This window comes from Apiospora hydei (genome assembly GCF_038363865.1).
Source record: "Apiospora hydei strain CBS 114990 chromosome Unknown utg000006l_segment0_segment0, whole genome shotgun sequence".
Taxonomy (NCBI): domain Eukaryota; kingdom Fungi; phylum Ascomycota; class Sordariomycetes; order Amphisphaeriales; family Apiosporaceae; genus Apiospora; species Apiospora hydei.
This window is the reverse complement of record NW_027117365.1, coordinates 3,772,114-3,793,096: the sequence shown is the minus strand read 5'-3', so window position 1 is coordinate 3,793,096 and position 20,983 is coordinate 3,772,114. Positions and strand designations below refer to the sequence as shown.

General features: G+C 54.5%; 5 protein-coding genes across 5 annotated transcripts; 3 read left to right on the top strand and 2 right to left on the bottom strand.

The window, feature by feature from the left end:
- Positions 1-570: 570 nt before the first annotated feature.
- PG997_008413 (Ribosome-releasing factor 2) lies at positions 571-3,114 on the top strand (the record flags this gene model as incomplete). The annotated part of the gene is made up of 4 exons (XM_066812728.1): positions 571-583; positions 677-699; positions 757-817; positions 881-3,114. 4 exons carry the CDS (start codon positions 571-573, stop codon positions 3,112-3,114), a joined length of 2,331 nt encoding a protein of 776 aa, XP_066668070.1.
- Positions 3,115-3,994: 880 nt separating this feature from the next.
- PG997_008412 (glycoside hydrolase family 43 protein) lies at positions 3,995-5,622 on the top strand (the record flags this gene model as incomplete). Its single annotated transcript, XM_066812727.1, has 2 exons — positions 3,995-4,878; positions 4,920-5,622. 2 exons carry the CDS (start codon positions 3,995-3,997, stop codon positions 5,620-5,622), a joined length of 1,587 nt encoding a protein of 528 aa, XP_066668069.1.
- Positions 5,623-5,896: 274 nt separating this feature from the next.
- On the bottom strand, positions 5,897-8,332 carry PG997_008411 (Repressible high-affinity phosphate permease; the record flags this gene model as incomplete). The annotated part of the gene is made up of 5 exons (XM_066812726.1): positions 5,897-6,390; positions 6,469-7,069; positions 7,128-7,597; positions 7,655-7,748; positions 7,817-8,332. The coding sequence occupies 5 exons, from the start codon at positions 8,330-8,332 to the stop codon at positions 5,897-5,899; spliced, it is 2,175 nt and encodes a 724-aa protein (XP_066668068.1).
- A 2,130-nt stretch (positions 8,333-10,462) lies between these two features.
- PG997_008410 (uncharacterized protein) lies at positions 10,463-12,130 on the bottom strand (the record flags this gene model as incomplete). Its single annotated transcript, XM_066812725.1, has 3 exons — positions 10,463-11,537; positions 11,593-12,046; positions 12,085-12,130. 3 exons carry the CDS (start codon positions 12,128-12,130, stop codon positions 10,463-10,465), a joined length of 1,575 nt encoding a protein of 524 aa, XP_066668067.1.
- Positions 12,131-13,284: 1,154 nt separating this feature from the next.
- Positions 13,285-20,676, top strand: PG997_008409 (THO complex subunit 2; the record flags this gene model as incomplete). The annotated part of the gene is made up of 5 exons (XM_066812724.1): positions 13,285-15,274; positions 15,346-17,939; positions 17,991-18,079; positions 18,134-18,909; positions 18,971-20,676. 5 exons carry the CDS (start codon positions 13,285-13,287, stop codon positions 20,674-20,676), a joined length of 7,155 nt encoding a protein of 2,384 aa, XP_066668066.1.
- Between the last annotated feature and the right edge of the window lie 307 nt (positions 20,677-20,983).

Genomic DNA, 20,983 nt, shown 5'->3' with positions numbered 1-20,983 from the left:
TCGTTAGGTACATGTATCTCTCATGCGCTCATGCAATCAGCCAGACTCCCGAACATTCACTCAATGGCAGAAGTGGACTTGTGGGCTATTGCGCACGATCCACGACCAATCAGATGACGAAAAGCCCCTTGGGAAGGCGGGGCAAGCTGTGCTAGGCCCGATCGGAAGAAGCGGCGTCTACTGCTTGGGTACCTGCCTCCAAATGCTCAACCGACCCTTGTCCGCTGCAAGTGCGCTCGTTTAGTTGAATTGAATTGAAGAACTTGATTTCCAAGAATTAGTCCAACATACCAGACTGTCAGTTGAGTACAAACAAATTCCGCGGACCAACGCTGTACCGCCTCCTCTTGGATGGGATTAAGATGCATATAAGGACCGCGACAGATGCTGCATTCTAGACATAGATCCCACCACCTCGTCAGCCAGTAAGGTCAGTCCTAGGAGTCAACGTACAGGCACACATCGGGGCGTTCAATGGCATGCATATACCATTGTACCCACGTCGGCCTGGGGGAAGGGATTGTACAACTCTGCTAGAGCAGTCCTCCGACGCCCAGGCCTGGTCTCATCATGGCTGGTTTGTGTAAGAGGGGCCAATGCCCTGCCTATTCGTAGGCCCATGTCTTCTCCTCCAGGGGGCAGCAAGAGTCAGTCCTGGATTCTATCCGCAACATAGGCATTGTTGCTCACGTCGATGCTGTAAGTCAAATTGCCCCATCCGCGTGATATCAAAGACGCATTCTGACTTGTTCACAGGGGAAAACAACCACTACTGAGGCCATGTTGTACAACAGTGGCGCAACCAGACATTTAGGGAGTAAGCCATTCTCACTTCTTGCGTCTATACGAGGTTGAATCAGACCGGCTGACAGTTCTGCAGATGTTGATCGCGGTAATACTGTGACCGACTTTCTACCCATGGAGATGAAGAGAGGCATCACCATTCAGTCTGCTGCCATCACCTTCAAGTGGCCCCCTCCTGAACGCTTGAGGCCCGGAGCCCATGAGCACATAATAAACCTCATAGACACCCCTGGGCACGTTGATTTCAGGTTCGAGGTTGAGCGCTGCATTCCAATCCTTGACGGCGCCGTATGTGTTATTGATGGCGTGGAAGGAGTCGAAGCTCACACTGAGAGAGTGTGGGCATCCGCTCAGGAGTTCAAGGTGCCTCGGATTGTCTTGGTCAACAAACTAGACAGGGAAGGCGCCTCGTTCAAGAAGTCGGTCCAAGATATTGGCATGAAGCTTAATGGGATGCCCTTGGTCTGCCAGATTCCTTGGTGGGAGAATGATACTGTCAAGGGCGTCGTTGATGTGGCATCGCGTTCAGTTGTCAGCTGGTCACATGCTGCAAAAGACGACAACAGCCCCGAAGAACTGGCGAAAAAGACCCCACCCTTCACCGATGAAATCGAGCGGGCAAGGGATAGGCTCATCGAACAGCTATGCGATCAAGACGAGAGACTACTGGACCTATGGACGGAACAAGGGGGAGACCTCCCTGTCGAGGAGATCAAAGGTGCCATTCGCCGAGTCATCAGTAATGGTGAAGGGTCCCTCATTCCTGTATTTGCCGGTTCAAGTCTGAAGAACATCGGAGTCAAGCCATTATTAGACGCTGTCATTGACTACTTGCCTAGCCCGCAAGACCGTCCCGAGTTGAATGTGCGAATAGGGTCAGAAACTCTGCCAATAAGCAAAGTTATAGCAGCAACTCGTCATGCCAAGGTGTCAAAGAAAGAACAAATGCAGGTCGAGGCTGTGGCCTCTGTTTTCAAGGTTGTCAACGACCCCAAAAGGGGTATGCTGACCTGGGTACGGAATTACCAGGGACTTCTGAAGAAAAATACTCCTTTGTGGAATTCCAACCTACAAGACTTTGAGAAACCCCTGAACATCATGCAAATCTCGGCCAAAAACCATATGGAGATCCCTCATTTGACTCCGGGCCAAATCGGCGCTCTGACCGGACTCAAGAAGGCGCGGACAGGTGATACGCTCATGGCCTTTACTGGCAACAAAACACCCACAACTCAGATTGGCCAAGTCAAAGTGCGGCCTCCAGACATTCCACCAGCAGTGGCATTCCTGGTCCTGGAGCCCGGGTCTCCCTCGGGTCTGAAGCACGTAGAAGCGTCTTTAGAAAACCTCTCCCGAGAAGACCCCAGTGTCAGGTGGTCCTATAACGAGAAGTCGGACGAGTTTACACTTTCGGGCATGGGGTCTTTGCACTTGGAGATTGCGCGGGATCGGCTGGAAAACCATTACAAGGTCGAAGCTCACTGGGGAGGCATCCAAGTGGAGTACAAGGAATGCGTAACTGTTCCCACAGACATCCATAGAGCTGTCATCGACAAACCGATTGCCGGGAAGCCTGGAATGGCCGCATGCAGTGCAATTGTGGAGCCACTGGATGCGAACGAGTTCGAAGCACTAACTCACTCAGAGACCGAAAGGGACGGCAATATCATCAAGGTACTGTTTCCCGGCGCCGATATGAGCGATTTAAATCCAGCGGAGATCAGACCACAGTTGGTGAATGGGGCCATTGCTGCATTGGCAGCTGGCCCAAGAAAAGGGGCGCCATTCAACCAATGTCTGGTTACAATCACATTTGATGCCTCGACCGACTACTTCGGGCCAACACCAGCTGGACACTATGTCGGTGCGGCCCAGAAAGCGGTGAAGTTGGCCTTGGTCGAATCGTTCAAGAAGAGGGAAGAGAACATCGGAATCCTCGAGCCCGTCATGAGTGTGACGATCACCTGCCCAGAGTCGGCAGCAAAAGCTGTCCAGCATGATCTGCATTCTGCTCGAGGAGGTCAAGTACTCGAGGTAAGAGACATGCAGGACAACACCGCGACCCGTGAAGGTGGTCGCATCGAGGTCTCGGACATCTACGCGCCACCGGATCCCTACGAGTTCCAGGCCTCGCTGCGCGAGACGAGGCAGGGTAGCCTCCGGATGCTTGAGATCGTGGCTCAGGTCCCACTCAAGGAGATGCTCGACTACGACAACGTGCTACGGAGCAAGACGGCGGGTAGACACTCCCTGACTATGGCACTGGATACGTTTGTACGAGTCACGGGCGCCCGAGAGAAGGCCCTCTGATGGGATGTAGAGAAGAAACGTAGGATCTCTTTCGGGTATCCTTGTAAATTTAGTGCGAAATCTCAAGTCTTCAACTATATTGATCGCAAAACCTAGCCTTGAGACTCTTTGATACATGAGATACGGTACTCAGTAGCAATGCCCCTGAATAATGGTTCTGGACAAGTGTGCATGTTTTGCTTCTTATATTGTCCACATTTACCAGTGCCTATCGCGTCTAAAGCAGATGCATGCACTTGTCACTGATGGTGGCATAGTAAACGCTACATCACCGGCAATACTTGAGCTTAGAGCAAAGTTGTGGCCCCCCCTCTGGACTGTGTATATGGATATGGCTATCAGGAACTGCAGTGACTCACAGCGAGCGGCTGTTGCGACATACATGGTTTGTCTTGTGCCAGCCTCTCAGACGAACACAGCGAATAGATCGCGTGGTCCGGCTTATACCATACGATCAAGGTCTTGCTCGAGGGTCTATCTGCAATGAGCCATGCCTGCTGCTGTTCACGTGTCGGTGTCTTACGACTCGATAACATGCTCAGGCTCGGTCTACACAGGGAACAGTGGGGGCGGTGGATAAATGGTTACTTACTTACCCCAACTCTATACCTCTATTACCCGCGGAATATCGGGGAAGCTTGTGGGGGTCACGTCCTGGGCATACTGCTGTAATCAGGCTAAATCACTCTACTCCGCGTTCATGCGAACTACTTAAAGTTACATTCGAATAGCTGATCTTCATGCATAAGTAGGTATGTAGACACTAAATAAGCACAAAACAAGCTACTTTTTCTCTTCCTAGTCTTGTTCTCTCTTATAGTAACTTAGACTGTTGGTATCCGGGGGTCTGTCAAGCTACACGAGCGAATAGTACGTGACGATGCCACAAGTTCGCAATCCCATTCTCCCCGGGTTCAACCCGGACCCGTCGGTCCTCCGGGTCGGTGACGACTACTACATCGCGACCTCCACCTTCGAGTGGTTTCCGGGAGTGCAGATACACCACTCCAAGGACCTCGCGAACTGGGAGCTGGTCACGCGACCCCTGACGCGCAAGAGCCAGCTGGATATGCGCGGCGACCCCGACAGCTGCGGCGTCTGGGCCCCGTGCCTCACTCACGACGGCGACAGGTTCTGGCTCGTCTACACCGACGTGAAGCGCAAGGACGGCTCGATGAAGGACGCGCACAACTACATTGTCCACGCGCCGGCCATCGAGGGGCCCTGGTCGGACCCAATCTACGCCAACTCGTCCGGGTTCGACCCGTCGCTGTTCCACGACGACGACGGGCGCAAGTGGTTCGTCAACATGATCCAGGACCACCGGCGCCGGCCCCGGTACTTTGCGGGGATCCGAATGCAGGAGTTCAGCCCGTCCGAGGGCAAGCTCGTGGGGCCCATGAAGACCATCTTCCACGGCACGGAGCTGGATCTCGTAGAAGGCCCGCATCTGTATAAGCGCAACGGGTGGTACTACCTCCTGACCGCGGAGGCCGGGACGGCTTACGAGCACGCGTGCACTTTGGCGAGGTCCCGCGATATCTGGGGTCCGTACGAAGTCCACCCGCAGAACCCTATCCTGTCTTCGACGGATGCCCCCTTCGCCGCACTCCAGCGGGCCGGCCATGGCGACATCGTAGACACGCCGGACGGAAAGACGTACCTTGTGCACCTGGGCGGTCGCCCCATGACACAGAAGCGCAGGTGTGTGCTTGGCCGCGAGACTGCCATCCAGGAGGCGTATTGGTCGGACGACGACTGGCTGTACGTCAAGGGCGGACCCGTCCCCTCGCTTCACGTTGAAGTGCCCGGCACCCTGACGAAAACCACTACTGGGCGGAACAGCGCTACACCTTTGATCAAAAGCTTCACAAGGATTTCCAATGGCTTCGCACACCGGAGCCGGAGCGGATCCTAGCCATCGAGGGCGGCAAGCTGGTTCTGACAGGGCGGGAGTCGATCGGGTCCTGGTTCGAGCAGTCCCTGGTGGCCAGGCGCCAGCAGCATTTCTCCTACGACGCCGAGACCGTGGTGGACTTTTCCCCGGAGGACGAACGACAATTCGCGGGACTGACGGCGTACTACTGCCGGTACAACTTCTTCTACCTGGCGGTGACGGCGCACTCGGACGGGAAGCGGGAGCTGCTGGTCATGTGCTCCGAGGCGTCGTGGCCGGACGGCAAGCTGCGGATGCCGTTCCCGGACCCGGTACCGATCCCCTACGAGGGCAAGGTGCGGCTGGCGCTCACGATCCGCAGCGACAAGCTGCAGTTCTACTACGCCATGGTGGGCGAGGGCGAGGAGAAGGCGGAGCTCAAGGAGGTCGGGCCGGTGCTGGACGCGACCGTCCTCTCGGACGAGTGCGGCGGCCACCAGGCGCACGGCAGCTTTACCGGGGCTTTTGTGGGCTTGGCTTGCTCGGACGTGAATGGGACGGCGAAGCAGGCCAAGTTTGACTACTTCGTGTATCGTCCCGTACAGGATAAATCGGATCGGTACGTGGTCTGATAGTCGATGCCAATGGCTCGATATCAGTCGAAAGAAGGACTCCCACGGTACCCCGATGTGTAGGTAGACAGCAGTTAACCACATGAATAGTCGTGGTGGAACTCTGAAGCTCGGAAACCCGATACCGGCTAATGGGGGTGGAAAGGGACATTCACGAATCACAGAGAGGCCGGCCTATATACAATCCACATTTCCCATCCACACGCCAGTTGGCACTCGTGCGTTGCTCGGATCACCCGTTCTTTGTTGTTGTTTTGTTACAAGTTTACAAACACTATCGTAATAGGCGTCCCACGTCCTGCAGCTTGATGTTCTCGACCGAGGTCGGGTGGCCTCCGCGGTCGATCCTGCCCCATCCAACACCCCAGCCCGGCAGCAGTCCGCCATGGGCCCCGCTCGTATCGCCATCTTCCCGCACCACCGTTCCCCCGGACGGTGCTACAATGCCCGTCGTGGAGCTCGTGCTGCTCATCTCGTAGCCTGCCGTGTCATTGCTGCCGCCCCTCCGCCACGACCACTTGCCGCTGCGGCTGCTGCCGCCCCTCCGCGAGTGATGTTCATGAGATTCTTGTTGATGCTGTTGATGCTGCTGCTGCTGGACCGCCATCTCGGGCGAGGTCATGATGCCGACACGTGGGTTCCGTGCGCCCCTTTTGAAGTGTGGGTAGCAGAAGCCCGCCGGTTGTCCGCTTCTGAACGGATTCCACCACTGTTGTGGGGGCACGATGAAACTACCGTTTCGGCCTGCGTTGTACGAGGTTGGTTGTTCTGGAAAACCGATGTATTAGTGGCAATCCTCCAGTCGCAGTCTCTGGCGCGACAAGTTAGCATTGTGGGTAGACGTACCTCCTGCAAGTTCCTCGAGCGTAAGGCCCTTTGTCTCAGGAATCAAGAATGACACAAAGGTTCCGCACAGCATGAACAGCGCAAAGATCTGCATCAGCCTGTCGAGCCACGGCGAGCATTGGCTTCCTTTGCAATCCACAGGGGAATCCTTGCTGAGGAGGGGAATCGAGATAACCTGGGCGGTGATAGCCCCTATCTTGCCCATCGCTGCCGATATCCCATGGCCGGAAGATCGATAGCGTGTGGGGAAGCATTCGGCAGGGACGATGAACGTCGTGGTATTTGGGCCCCAATTGAAGAAGAACTGGGCAATCACATATAACGCGAGCATGGCGCCTTGGTTCAGGTGATGGTAATAGAACCCCAGAACGGAGAATATGATGGTAAGGGCTATGAAGCCAAATATCTGTAGTGGTTTGCGCCCGATGGTGTCGATGGTGAATATGGCCATCCAGTAGCCCGGGAGCGACCCGGCCACGGCTAGAATTATAGTGCCAATGGCATTGTTGAGCAGCTGTTCGTAGAGAGTATCGCCGGTGGCATACCCGATGGCATGTAGCACGATCGTGTTATTCAATCCTAGGCCATAGAAAGCCAGGTCCTAGTAACAGTCAGTCATCCGAATAATGAGTAATCTGCAAAGGGGATTGGTTATATACCAGGAAAAACCAGCTCATCGTTGTGCCAATGAGCATTCTCGCGTTCTTCCATTGCCTGAAATGGGAGTACAAATCCGGCCACGATGCCGACGGAACATTCAGTGACGGCGAGGCAACCTTCTTCATCCTCGCCTGCTGGACCTTGTCGACCTCTCCTTCCGCCTTGCTTGCCATATAGGCTTTGATGTCCGCATCGGCTTTTTCAACGTCTCTTGCTACCTCAAACGTATATCTTGGTGTTTCGGGGATCGTGATTCGATAGTACAAAGCGAAACAAGCCGGCAATGCTCCAACGCCGACAATCAGCCGCCAGGATCGATCTGCGGCAGTTTGGCATACTATGTCACAGGACCCGACATTGACTGCACCGTGGTAGGCCCCTTTGAAGGACGCCGTGACTAGTAGCGCTACCAGTGCTGCCACGAGCTGGCCGATACCCTGCATCGAGAAAACCGCCGACATCATTGCCCCTATAAAGTTAGTGAAAAGTGCTTTCGCCTGCTGAAATGTAGCAAAGTGAGGCATACCTCTCCATCTCGTCGGGGCAAACTCAGAAGTGATCACCGAGCTCAACGGGTAATCCCCGCCGATTCCAACGCCCATCATCACTCTCCAGAAAGCCTTTGTATCGAAAGTTCGTGTGTTAGCAATGGTCCCAAGGGGTGACAGCCGGGGTATAGGGATCTAACCATCAGGCCAGTAAAACCCATGGCTTGCGACGGGGCCACCAGCGTACAACCAAACGTAGCTACCACGATAATGGCCAGCTCGACTCCATACATCCGTCTCCGGCCGAAGACATCGGCCAACCAGCCGAACAGGATCTGCCCGACGACAATACCGGCGCTCGTCGATGCCTTGAGAGCTTGGCTCACTGGGGTCGGCAAGGTGCCGTAGTTACCGCCATACCCGTTCGCGGCCTTTTCCGGCGGGCCGTGCCAGAATACCACGCCCAGCAGCGTCGTGATCAAGTTGATGGCGAAGATGTCGTACGAGTCGAGGAAGAAGCCAATGCCGGCGACCAGGACGGCTCTGACGTGGTAGAAGCCGAAGGGAACCTTGTCGATCTCGGAGAGTGCCAGCCGCCGCCTTAGATTGGGGTCCTGTATGTGGCTGAAATCGTTGAAGAAGTTGTGGAATGCCCGATTCCCACCAAATGTCCGGCTATGGGGGTTCGGAGCGGCGGGCTCCGGTAGCATGTCCATGGTAAGTCGTAATCACCGCCCCAGGTGCCTACTGACGACCAATCGTGGGATATGATGGCTATATTCAGCCTTGGCTCGTTGCGCCAGGCAGGACGCTTACGCGGTGCACATATCGCATATCAAACGAAAGCAAAGAAGGCTTCAAAGGCCCGGAGACTGCTTGATGGTGTGAGATATAGCGGTATATCGGCAATGCCTCGATCCCAGGAACATGAATAGTGAAGAATGAGGAAAGAACCACTAGATCAAAGAAGAAGCGGGATGGCGTGGAGATGCAGATCCCCTAGGCTTAATAAGTAGAGTTTGTAAAGGCGTGCATAGCCGGCAGTGTGGGCGAGACCCCCGTGTAGGTAAGCAGGGACATTCGGTGGGCTGAAGTAGGCTGCATCGCCGCCGTCCAATCCTAGCTGTGGACAGGCCTCACGGGTGAGATAGAGTCGTCAGGCTCGTGCCACTCGACAAGGGCCACTGACGAGGATTGAAGCCAGGGCAGTCCGCGGTCAGGCAGCCGTCACACTGGAGAAGAGACAAACATATAAGGGAACCTATTAGTATACGCATGCTTGTGCCCGCCGGAATCAACAGGGCGACCTGTATGTGTATTAGATATATGAGTGAGTGCTGTGTATCAGATATATAAGAGTCTCAAGGGAGCACGAAGAAAAGACCATCTGATCGGGCACCTTGCTTGGGGCAAAGCATGCCATCTGGTGTCATTGCTGCACTCTAATAAATGGTTGATAGGTCTAAATCAGGAACTGTCAAATCAGTGCCCACGGATGAACCCCGTCTGCCACCCCGTCTTGAAGTATGGTCGCCCTTGCCCCTTGAAGCTCGGCCGCCAAGCCAACGCCAACACCAACGCCAGTGTCATTTTGTCCCCTTTTGTACAGACCGAGGAGCCTGGTCCATCAACACGTACACCGCCAACCGAGCAGTCTGTTCGTAACATCGTAGAAGTTGGAAACAGGGGCCTTTCCGAATCCCTTCCCGGCCACTACATACTACGTTGGATGCAGGCGCATTGCGGCTGACACCAACAGCCCGCCCGCCCCCTGCTCGGCATCAGGTCGCTCGCTACCAATAAGAATTGGCAACACGAAAACGTGCCTTCGGCTTCGGTCCTCTCGCGACGATGAGACGCATCTGTTGGCTGCAGGCTCAGCTCACGTCCCGCCAATCCGCTAGTCCAATGGTTCGGCCAACGGCCTTTTTGGGGTCTCAACGGCCGGCTTGAGCTAATATCTCGTGATTGCGACAGCCTACCTCTCGCGTTCCTCCAAATGGAGTGCGCATACCCCGGACTCGGATCCTTGTACTTTCTAATGATCTCGCCGTTCTCGAGCTGGGAAACATCGGCCTCAAAACTTGTAAGAACAACGGCAGACTACATGCCATATTCTATGTCAATTTTCATCGCGGCAACATGGAAGTGTTAGCTGTCTGGCCGACGTCCGTTCTGATAAGGCGCCTTTATCAGCACGCTATGGAACTTGCGACACTAGCGAAACCCTGCGACAAAAAAGACTGCTGACGTAGCGGACTAAATGATAATCACTTCCAAGCACAACCAACTCCAATCACTCCGCGGGCGTGCATCCTCAGCATTTTCACCCAATCACAAATACCTACGCTTCATTTATACCGTGTCTCTCAGATCAACAATGGAATCATTCGCTCTGGCGGCCCAGCACTCGGGCACGATAAACCATGTCCACGCCATCCACTTCAGTCAATCAGCAACCGGTGTAGCAAGGGAGGTCCGACTGGCAGTCACGGTGGTAGTAGTGGGATGGGTTGCAGTCACGGGAATCAAGGCACTCATCTCTGCCCGGAGCAAACCGTCGTCTTAAGGCCCGAGTCGACAATTGACCGGGATATATGATTATTTCAGTTAAATAATTGTGTCAGTCAAATGGTCAAGAGAGCCCGCTGTGCTGTCTGTCGCCTATGGGTCTCCAGTAGGTTAAGCCATGGGAAGCACGGGGAGATTATGATTTGGGGTCTCGGCAGTTATTGTGAGAACAAATCTTGTATAAACGCAACATCAACACCCGAGCACATGTAAAGGCGGGAACACGTGAACGAGGACAAGCGAGTCTATTCTATTGCAGGAATACTGCATACAGCCTACCATGCAGTGATGTCTTCTACTTCTGCTTCGCCAAATACACTCGATTTGGTTATCTGCCCAACGCCGACTTCCGCTTCTACAGCGGCCTCGCCCTCCTTGAGCATAATATCGGGTAGGACTTCGGTAAGGAAGTCTAAGATGTAGCGATTGACCTGCTCAAACTGCAGCAAGAAAGCGTCATGGCCCTCCTGGCTAACGATCTCGCCAAGCTTGGCATTCTTAATGTGTTGGGCAAGCTCCTGCTGCTCAGCAAACGTGAAGAGTCCATCACTCTCAATCCCAAGGACAAGAGTCGGTTGCTCAATGAGCGCTAAAGCCTCCGCAATAGTGTTGGCTCGGTAGCGAGAAACATCGTGCGTATCCAGCTTTCGCGTGATGGCGATGTAGCAGTTACCGTCGAAGCGCTTGACGAACTTCTGGCCCTGGTAACGCAGGTAGGACTGGGCAGAGAAGTACGTCGTCGTGGGAACCGAGTCGCCGCCTGTGAGGCTTTCAACAGGCTCCTTAGGCCCAGAGAACTGCGGATCCAGGGAGTTCACTTCCACCTTGGCTGATGGACTGGTGGATGCATCGTCAGCTTCCTTTGTGACTTTAACTTGCTGGAGCGATCCACTGCTGGTGCGTGATAAGTTCGTGCGCGTAACCATGTGGCCATCGTTATGAATATGAAAATGAGCCTCCGAGGGGGTACTGGGGCGTGGCTTCTCACGAATCGTCTGGTGCCTAGCCGGATCCGGAATGTTACGGCCAAATCTTGCCTCGAAGGAGTTTCTGCTGCGGTACATCAACAGGGCCGACATACGCGCAGCGCCTAGTCCTGTTACGGGAGGGTCCTCGAAGGAGTAGTACCCATCATCGTACTTGGGGTCAGCGTAAATGCTCTGCCTCTGCGCTTCACCCCAGCTAATTCCCCAGGCACTGTGCCTGCTGGAAGTAGCGATGGGTACAATGCAGCGGACATAGTCTTTGCCGAAATAAGCCCACTCGAGAACAAGCATGCCTCCCATAGAACCACCAATGACAGTCGCCACTTGGCGGACACCTAGATCGTCCAGCAGCATCTTGTGTAGCCTATGAAAACAATCAGTTCGGTTCTAGTCGGCATGTCTTGACGCAGCATACTTACTTGACGTCGTCCCGAACTGTAGTGAGAGGAAACTCGGGGCCGTATCTTTCCTTGGTCGGGTCGCCGTCCTTGGCGGTGACTGGGCTGGCCGTGCCGTACGGACTACCCAAGCTGTTCAGACAAATGATGAAGAATCTGGAGGTATCAAAGGCACGACCAGGGCCGCCAAGCAGCGGACCCCACCAATCACTGACATCGGCACTTCCGGTCAGGGCATGGCAGATGACCATGGCGTTATCCCGATTCGCGGACAGCTTGCCGCGGGTGGTATATGCCAGGGGCACATTGTTCAGGGTGACTCCCGATTCCAGTGTGAATGAGGGGATGATGGCGATCTCCTGGTCCGGGATCATGGCAGCATACGGATTCTCAGGTTGCTGCCGAGTTCTTTCTTGGAAGTATTCAGTCACCATACTTTTTGCTGGCGCAAGACGAAACTCGGGATACAGATGGGCTGGAGGGAAAGTGCGTCATTCAGCAGTGGTAACTCACCGAATCTTGGCTTGGAGCCATTCGAGACGTTGTCGTCAGGTGCCATATTGAATTGCACAGTTCAAGGTCTCGTCTTGAGCACTTTCTTTAAGGGTGTTTGCAATGGAGTCTCTGCGGAATGGGTGGCCTGGGGGCTAAGTATGTACTTATATATGTAGACACACATGGGAAACGTCAGGTCCTAACATCGGTCGAAAAACCGGAGGCAGATGGCAGTTACCTTGTACTAGGATAAACGTCGAGGTAAGGCCATAGAAAGCACGCAATGGAATGAGTCAAGCCCACCCAGCCGTATCTTCTAGAGCCACACCCTCGTGTAGCTTATAACCCCACAAAGTACATATGTACATGCCTACCTTACATACCTACATAAGTACGTAGCTCTGTACGTAGGTAGTATGGCAGGCAGGTACCGCGGTACCGTGGACTGGAGCTTTCCAGTCTGGAGGCTAAAACAGCACAGTCCGCAGTGCAGTCGCAGTCAATTGAGCCTTGAGCATGGGAGCATGGAAGCGTGGAGCATTCAGCGCAGCTGCAGACCTTGACGAACAGCGAGGCTGACCTACAATTTGCATCTTCCCTACCAAAACAGTCGACAGCCTACAGCCTGCCTACAGCCTGCCTGCCTGGGTTACATCTGCTAACAATCGCAGCTTCTGCTTCCTCGTGCCAATTCTCCACGCGAGCCGCGTCCAGCTCCATCCGGCTTCACCATCAACCTTTCAGCCTCAACTCCCGGCCAGTCGCGATCTGAGCTGCTTTCTCTTTCCAGTCCTGCGCGACCCGCGACCCTAATCTGTTCTGGAAGACTACTTTCCCGACCAACCATCCATGCATGGTGCACTCTTTTATCCCAGACAAGAATAACTTGTCGCCAGTACAATCCGCATCTCTGTTTTCTTTGTTCTCTCTCAGCCTTTGGACCAAAGTGCCTTTTTCCGCCTAAACCACCTACCAACGTGCGCCTCTTTCTACCTGCCACCGAATGGTACCAAGCACCGGGAGCACGATCTTCACAGTTCAGCCGTAGGTTTGGAAGTGGTTGATGCAGCTTTATCGAGGCCCTCGTTTGTCCATTGCAGCTTAAGTAGGTCTCTCCGTTTGATATCGCGAAAACCGCATCGCATCTTTGAACTTGTCTATCAGCCATTCCTAAATATTGCTAACCAATCCGAAACAGAACCTGCGCGACGCGCAAAAATGCCTCCGAAGCGCAAGAGAAACGAGCCAGCCTCCGATACTCCTCGACCATCCCCCCACCGGCCTTTGGACACGTCTCTAGCTCAACACGACAGAGATGGGTACGAGGGAGGTAATCGCCGCCGATCCGGTAATGCTGGCGGTGGTAGGAACACGCGATCAAGGAATGCCGAGCGCCGCGATTCAAATGCGTCGACGAACCAGACTATGAACAACCGTGGTCCCATCACGTCACCTGTCGCGCGACCGAGCAGTTCAGCGTCACAGAAGGCGCCGCAGTCCGTCAATATTCCGCCGCCGGCAACACCCACTGCGTCCATGGCCCCTCCTCCGTCTCCAGCCATTTCGTCAAACTACACATACGCGGTGCTGACAAGTCCTCGCTTATCAGCATGGAAGCAAAGCGGCCGCCAAGAGATTATTGAGCATGGCATTGCCTCAAGAAACGATGAGGATGTCGAAGAGATCGCTACAATATCCCAAGAGTTCACTCGCGCCGTCATGGAGAACCGACTTGACCCAACCGAGGCCGGCTCATGCATCAAAGAAATACTCGGCCCACAACCTGAGACTGACGACAGCCAGGGGCTGGACTTCAGTTTTAATGCGCATGACCTCTTTGTTGACACAATCTCCATGTTCTTCGACAGCGAGGATGAAGCCTCTAAACCTCGTTTCCGTGACTTCATTGTTGCTTCTGAAGTGTCACCCGAACTTCTCAGACAGGCGCTCGATGTTTCGGTTCTAGATAAGCTGGGCCTGGTCCGAAATACGTTCGCAAGGATGGGAATTCGCTACGCAACAAACATGCTTTATCGCCAGAATAATTATAACCTTCTCCGAGAAGAGTCCGAGGGCTTTGCCAAGCTTATCACGGAGCTCTACTGGACACCGCATAGCTTAAACCAAGAGCAGCTCACAAGGGCTGGTGTCGAGGCTGGGTTCGAGCGTATCAAAGGTCTGATTGGCACATTTGACATGGATGTTGGCCGTGTCCTGGATATTGTCATTGATGTCTTTGCCTCTACAATGATGAGGACTTTCCGCTACTTTACCATGTTCCTCCGGGTCAGTTCGTGGTGGCCATCAAGTCAAATCGAGAACTATGACCCTGTTATCACCGGCGGTCTCCCGCGATGGGCTTTGCCAGGCGCCTCGTTCCAACTCACACCCGACGAACAAGCCGACATGGACTCCAGGCGAGTGCAGCGCGACACCGCCTTCTGGGACCGAGCTCGAGAGGCTCACCTCGATGCCTTCTTTGAGTTGGGAGGTAGACGAGCCACGGATGCCGACATTGAATCGTTCCTAAACACAGCACCAAGCTCACGAGCGAAGACCGAATTCGAGCTAGAATGGATCAAAGCAACCAAGACTCTCCCTCCAAGTGGCAACCAGACAGCCGCCCAGCTTTTCGGATTCAAGCTCCGTTTCTATACTTCGCAGGCACGAGACAAGGATGAGATCATCCCAGCAAATTTGTTCTATCTCGCAGCTTATCTGATCAAAGTTGGGTTCTTCTCCCTTCCCCGACTTGTATCCCCACCTTTGGCCAGAGGACGACAAAATGGATGCAGTCAGGAGAGACGCACACAGGAGCTCGAAGAGAAGGAGAAGAAAGACAGGCAAGGAGCGGAGCCTAATGCACTGCTCAGGGCCGGCGCATTGCCCGATGATACGCTACCCACGCTGCCCACGCGTACTCGCGATACTCAGGCCACCAAACCTGAGGCGGATTCCAAAGATGCCAGCGCCAAGGCCCCACTGGAAGAGAACCTCCCCGAGCCAAAGGAGGTTCTCAAAGTAGATCTGGTTCAACACCTTCTGCTGATTGGGGCCATCCCTGAAGCACTCTTTCTGCTAGGGCGCTTCCCGTGGCTAACGGAGGCGTACCCTGACGAAATCATTTCCCCCATTAACCGTATCCTACTTTTCTCCATCGAGAAAGTTTTCCAGGACACACGACCAAAGGAGACCACTCCTTTTGCAGGTAACATTTGCAAACGGGAGTTGGCCGCGGATCAATCTGGGGTCTCTAAAGGTAGCGTGAAGCTGACTGAGCGGGAACCCCCAAACCTCTCAAGTGGCCTCACGCGAATGGTTTCAACAGGGGCCTTCCGTACGAGTACTATCTCAAGGAGTGGTCGGACAATGTCCCTGTCTGCCACACGGTCGACGATGTATTCACACTTTGCAGCACCTTACTCAATGTATCCGGTGTGAATATCGGAAGGTCACCCGCCTTACTTAAGAAACTCACGGCTATCGGCGCTAGAAGTCTCCATCAAGACATTTCACAATCAAACATCGACAGGTGGCAAGATCTATTGAAGCGTCTTATTGTTCCTGCTTTGAACCTAGCAACCTCCAATGTCGATGTTGTTGACGCTGTCTGGAACCTCCTGAAGCACTATCCTAGCCAGGTGCGATATAACATATACGCCGAATGTTACGAAGGACAGATTTCCAGGGTTCCGGCAATGACGAAGGCTTTCAAATACGCTCGCTTGGACACTTTGTCGATTCTGAAGCGGCTGTCGTTGCAGAATATATCTAGTTCAGCCAAACACCTCGCCAAGGTTGCCTTGTTCTCACCGGGTATCGTCTGCAAGGTTGCGCTCGACCAGATCGAGGCCTACAGCAATCTAATTGAAGCATTCGTCGAGTGTGCCAAGTATTTCACCGATCTTGGCCATGATGTACTGGTGTGGTCACTCATGAGCTCGCTTGGTGGCAAGCAGCGCAGCCGGACCCAAGAAGGCTCTGTGCTACTGACAAGCAAATGGCTGCAAGCGCTCTCCAAGTTCTCGGGAAAGGTTTTCCGCCGTTATGGCAATATGAACCCAACTCCTCTTATACAGTACGTCAACGACCAGCTTTCCCGCGGCAATTCCACCGACCTAGTCATTCTGCGCGAGCTGGTCACCTCTATGGGTGGCATCGTTTCGGATATCGATTTCACCGATGCTCAGCTGGCCGCTCTCAGTGGCGGCGAAGAGCTCAGGCGCCAGACATTTATCAACCTAGGGGACAAGCGCTTCGAATCCACCAAGAGTGGCTCTCGCTTTATGAAAGCTCTGGTCCAAACCGAGCTTGCCCCGCGGCTCCTGACCAACATGGCACAGTACAGACAATCCGCCATCTATCACCTTTCCGAGAGTGATACCCACATCAAATACATAGCAACCCTCATTGACGACTCTCAACAAGCCCTTGTTCAATATGTGGAGTTGCTCCGGAGCAACCTCCAACCCGAGGAATTCGATAACCTCGTCCCCAGCATTTCTGAGCTCATGACTGAATATGGGCTCGATGCAGATCTGGCCTTTTTGATTGGACGTGTCAGTCTTGCACACTATCTGACCGGCCCAGGTGCGGTTGGTTTCAAGGGTCGAAGGCTCTCGTCAAGCACACCTGTCGAATCCGCAGCAGATGTGGAAGGCGATATCCCTATGGAGAACAAAGACGATGGTAATAATGGCTTGGTAGCACCACCGTCATCCGAGGATATGATGGCAATTGATGGCCAAGACAATAAGGTGCCGTCTGTGGAGGGCCCTCCAACCCCGAGCGCGACCTCGCAGAAGCCAGATCATTTCCTAGAAGTCCTGCATCCCATTATTCAAGCCGTCCAAGCTCAACTGCCTCCTGATCTATGGAGTTCGATCAGTCCTGAATTCTATGTCCTGTTCTGGGCATTACAGACAAATGATCTTAGCATCCCAGCCAGCAGCTACAATGCCGAGACTGTGCGGATATCAAGGGAACTGGACTTCCTCAAGAAGGACCGCAGCGACATGACCAAGACTGGCCAGGACAAGAACAGGCGCAGACGTGACGAGCTCACACAGATTGCGTCGAAGCTGACCACGGAAGTTAACCATGTGAAGGAGAGAGTCGGCAAAACCAAGGTAATGCTGCTAAAATCTGCGCCAGCCTGGATTTCAGGCGGCAAGGACAGATCAAATATGATCGCCGATGTCCTGATCGAGGAATGCATTGTTCCAAGAATGATGCTCTCCCCAGGCGATGCAGACTTCTGTCACAAAATGATCAGATTCTTGCACGATAACCAGGTGGCCAACTTCAAAATCACAGCTCTCTACGAGCGCTTCTTTAGTGTCAACAGACTCCGGTCCATGCTCTTTGGCTGCAGTATTCGCGAGGCCGAATTCTTGGGACGTTTCATCAAGCTTGCTCTTGGAGACTTGGCGAAGTGGCACAAGAGTAAGGACGCTTATGAGAAAGAAGCAACCAGGAATGGCAAGCATGCTGGATTTGCTATCACAGTTGATGAGGAGGGCAAGCCTTCGTCGATGATGGAACATGATCACTTCCGTGACCAACTCTGGACATGGCATAGAAATTTGTGTGCAGCACTCAAGTCTTGCCTACAGGGAACCGAGTGGATGCATATTCGCAACGCCATAACCATCCTTAAAGCAGTTCTCGATTACTTCCCAGCTGTCGACTTCATGGGCAGACAGTTTATGCAACTTCTGCAGAAGATTGCGGAGCGTGAGGCAGCAACTAAAAATGACGAAGACGGCCAGGGCCACCGTGTGGACTTGTCTGTTACGGCAAATACAGCTGCTTCGGCTCTGAAAAAGCACGACTCCAGATGGGTTATGGTACAGGCTTTCCGATCCAACGTTGTAAGTATTCATTGGCCATTGTCTTTATACTCGGACTCTAACATAGCGCAGACCGGTGATACTTCTGAAGAAAAGAGAGCTGCGGATTCCAGCAAACCACCAAGCCTCCGACCCAATGCGCCAGAATTCAAGCCTACGAGGTAAGTCGCCTGTACAGTTCAAGCGTTTTCATTATTTGTCTAACCTTGCCGTAGCCTTGCCGGACGACCAAAACCAACTGCCGATGACGAAGATGGCGAGGTGAAGGATCACAGACCTGGTTCCGCAGCCTCGGCAGACACTCAACGGAAGGATAATGAGGCTTTGCCACCTTCGCACAAGCCAAGCACTCTACCACAGAAGACAGAGCTTGCAAGACCAGGCCGACCGAGCACGCCGACTGCACGCCCGTCAACTCAGAGCCCGGCTCCTAATGCCAGGCGAGAACCATTGAAGTCATCGACTTTGCCCAGCCTTCCACCTGGGCTGCCGAGTCGACCTGATGTACCACTTCCGGGTCACTTTAGACAGGATGAATATGCCCAAGTGCGCGCTGTGGCCGAAGGCGGGCACACGCGTGAACACCGAGATGTCAGAGAGCGGAGGGACGTGAGAGACACTCGAGATGGACGCGAACCTCGAGAGCCGAGGGAATCGAGGGCTAGTGAAGGCACGAGGACCACTCGGCCGCCAAGAGATTCCTTCAGCAATGACAGACGTCCCGCGGATAGCCTTCCCAGGGAAGCCTCACGTTCTGATCGAGACCGGACCACACCACGAACAGAGGGTCCACCTCGCTGGGAGCCGCCGGCTACCCATGATAGAGAGACTCGATCATCTCGAGATCGTGCAGCTTCCGCGACTGCCGGACGCACGACAGATTCCAGCCGAGGTGCAAGGGATGCACAGCCGGATACCAAATCGATGCCCCCTCCTGCTCAGACCGAAATCCCGGGCCCAACTGTCAATCCCGAAAGAGCACGACTTATAGGTGCTGACACACCGGATCCACTGGTCAATCCCGCTCGTGCAGCCTTAATGGCCGATTCAAGGACAACAGGCCGTCCATCAAGAGAGGAAAGTCGGGATCGTGGCAGCCGTCACCATTCACCCACGCGAAAGACCGAGCGTTCCGAAACGCGATCCGGGGGAGCAAAATCGGGATGATCGCTCATCTCGCCCGTATCGTGGGGATCATTCAACACCTGCCAGAGACGAGCGAAACGAAGCGATTCCCCCTTCTGGCCATCGGGTTGACCGTGAGGGTGACCGTACAACGGAGAAGGCACGAGACGTTGGCAGCGTTTTTCAGTCAACTCCATCCGGGGCCCGTGGGGAGGCCGAACGCCTTCGAGCAAGCCAGCAGGACCCCAATTATGGACGATTGAACGCCATTCCGTCAGTGACAGATATGCCAACAAACACCCCTGAAGGCCCACGAGGACGAGGTCGTAACATGACACGTCCTCCGCCGCCACAGAACCAGCAACAGCCTGTTCGTGGTGATGGAAGATACCCGAACATGGATGTGCCCCAGCGAGGCGCATCTCCCGAGAGGCACCTTCCTCCTACCGGGCCTGCATCCTCTAGGCCACGGCGTGGCCCGCCAGCTGCCGGGTCCGGAAATGCCCCCGCAAATCCCCCGCCCGCACCTAATAGTTCAGGCCCAGGTATCCATCCAGATCGCCTCAGGCAGTTGGGCGTCGCTCCTGCACAGCCGTCTTCTCCGCAGTCAGCATTCCCTGGCTCTGGCGTCAACTCTGTTGCTGTTCACCCCGATCGCATGAACCAGATTGGTGCAAATCAGCCTCCCAGCGGTCCGTCTCAGCATGGCAGGTCTCTGCCACCGTTGCAGACTCCAGATAGGCCATCAATGCCTTCGAACCATGGAAGCTCTCGTCAGCCTTCGGGAGCCATGCCTATCACCCCCGGCCCAGAGAGAAACAATAGCCCGTCTGTGCCAACTGGGCCCTCGGGGTCTACTGACCGGGCAAAGGGTGGCAGCCGAAGGCAGCTTGCTGGCATTAATAATCTCCTCTCTGGCGCAGATCCAGCTGGACGTGGAGGCAGTCTGCGAGGGCGCAGTTCGCGTAGTAACCTTGCAGGGTCTGATGCTCAGGTACTCACAGGAGCATCACCTGTATCGACGCCAATACATGAGCGGCCCGAGCCTTTCGCAGATCGCGTAGACCAACCAAACTCGTCTCGTGGTGGTGCTAATGGAGACGACCGATCCGGTCGTGGTGACCGCGAGCGAAGCCGACGTCACCATGATGGATCGGAGCGCGTTACGCGCAGTCGCGACCAGAGTCCGACCCGTGATTCGAGGTCGAAGGATCATCGAGACTACCACGAACGAGAAGTCGCCGCCGGCGTGCCTGGCAGTGGAGCCAGAGATGGTGGTAGAGAGTTTTCGCGGCGATCGGGTCGGGAGTCCTCGAATAACGCGCGGGACTCTCAGTTTGGTGGCCGTGCCGAAGTTGTGGGTAATGGACGTGGTGACGGAGGAGGACGGGAATCCCGTCACCGCGGTGACGGAGGTAGTGGTCGACACGAAGAGCATTCGCGTAGCGGAGGAGGCGGAAGAGGAGGAGGCGGCCATGGAGGCGGTATTGGCGGAACCCCGCGGGGCGAAGACCATAGGTCCAGAGAACCGAGAGGCGAAGACGGCGGGCGTGGCAGCCGAAAGCGCCGTAGCGAGGAGGGAGGCTATTCGGCACCGACGCCTGACAGTCATAAGAGACAGAGACAGCGCTAGCAGCAGCGTCCGTGGTACCATCCCATGTCTTGATTGGCCACTGTCGACCATGTATCACCTTGTACATCATCATACGAAAGAGAGAAAGGGAGAGAGTTGCGGGCAGCAAGCAGCAGAACGAGAGCAGATTTTTCAGTCAGAGCAAAAACAACCGGTCGCTACTCTCAGCAATTGGAATTTCCTATAAACAAATCGCACATCATTTTACTTCATTCACATTGGTCCGGTCTTTCTCTATTTTCCAAAGGCGAAAGAGGGCATTGGCATCGTCATGGCGTTTTAAGGGAGGGAAGGGAAGGACTGGACT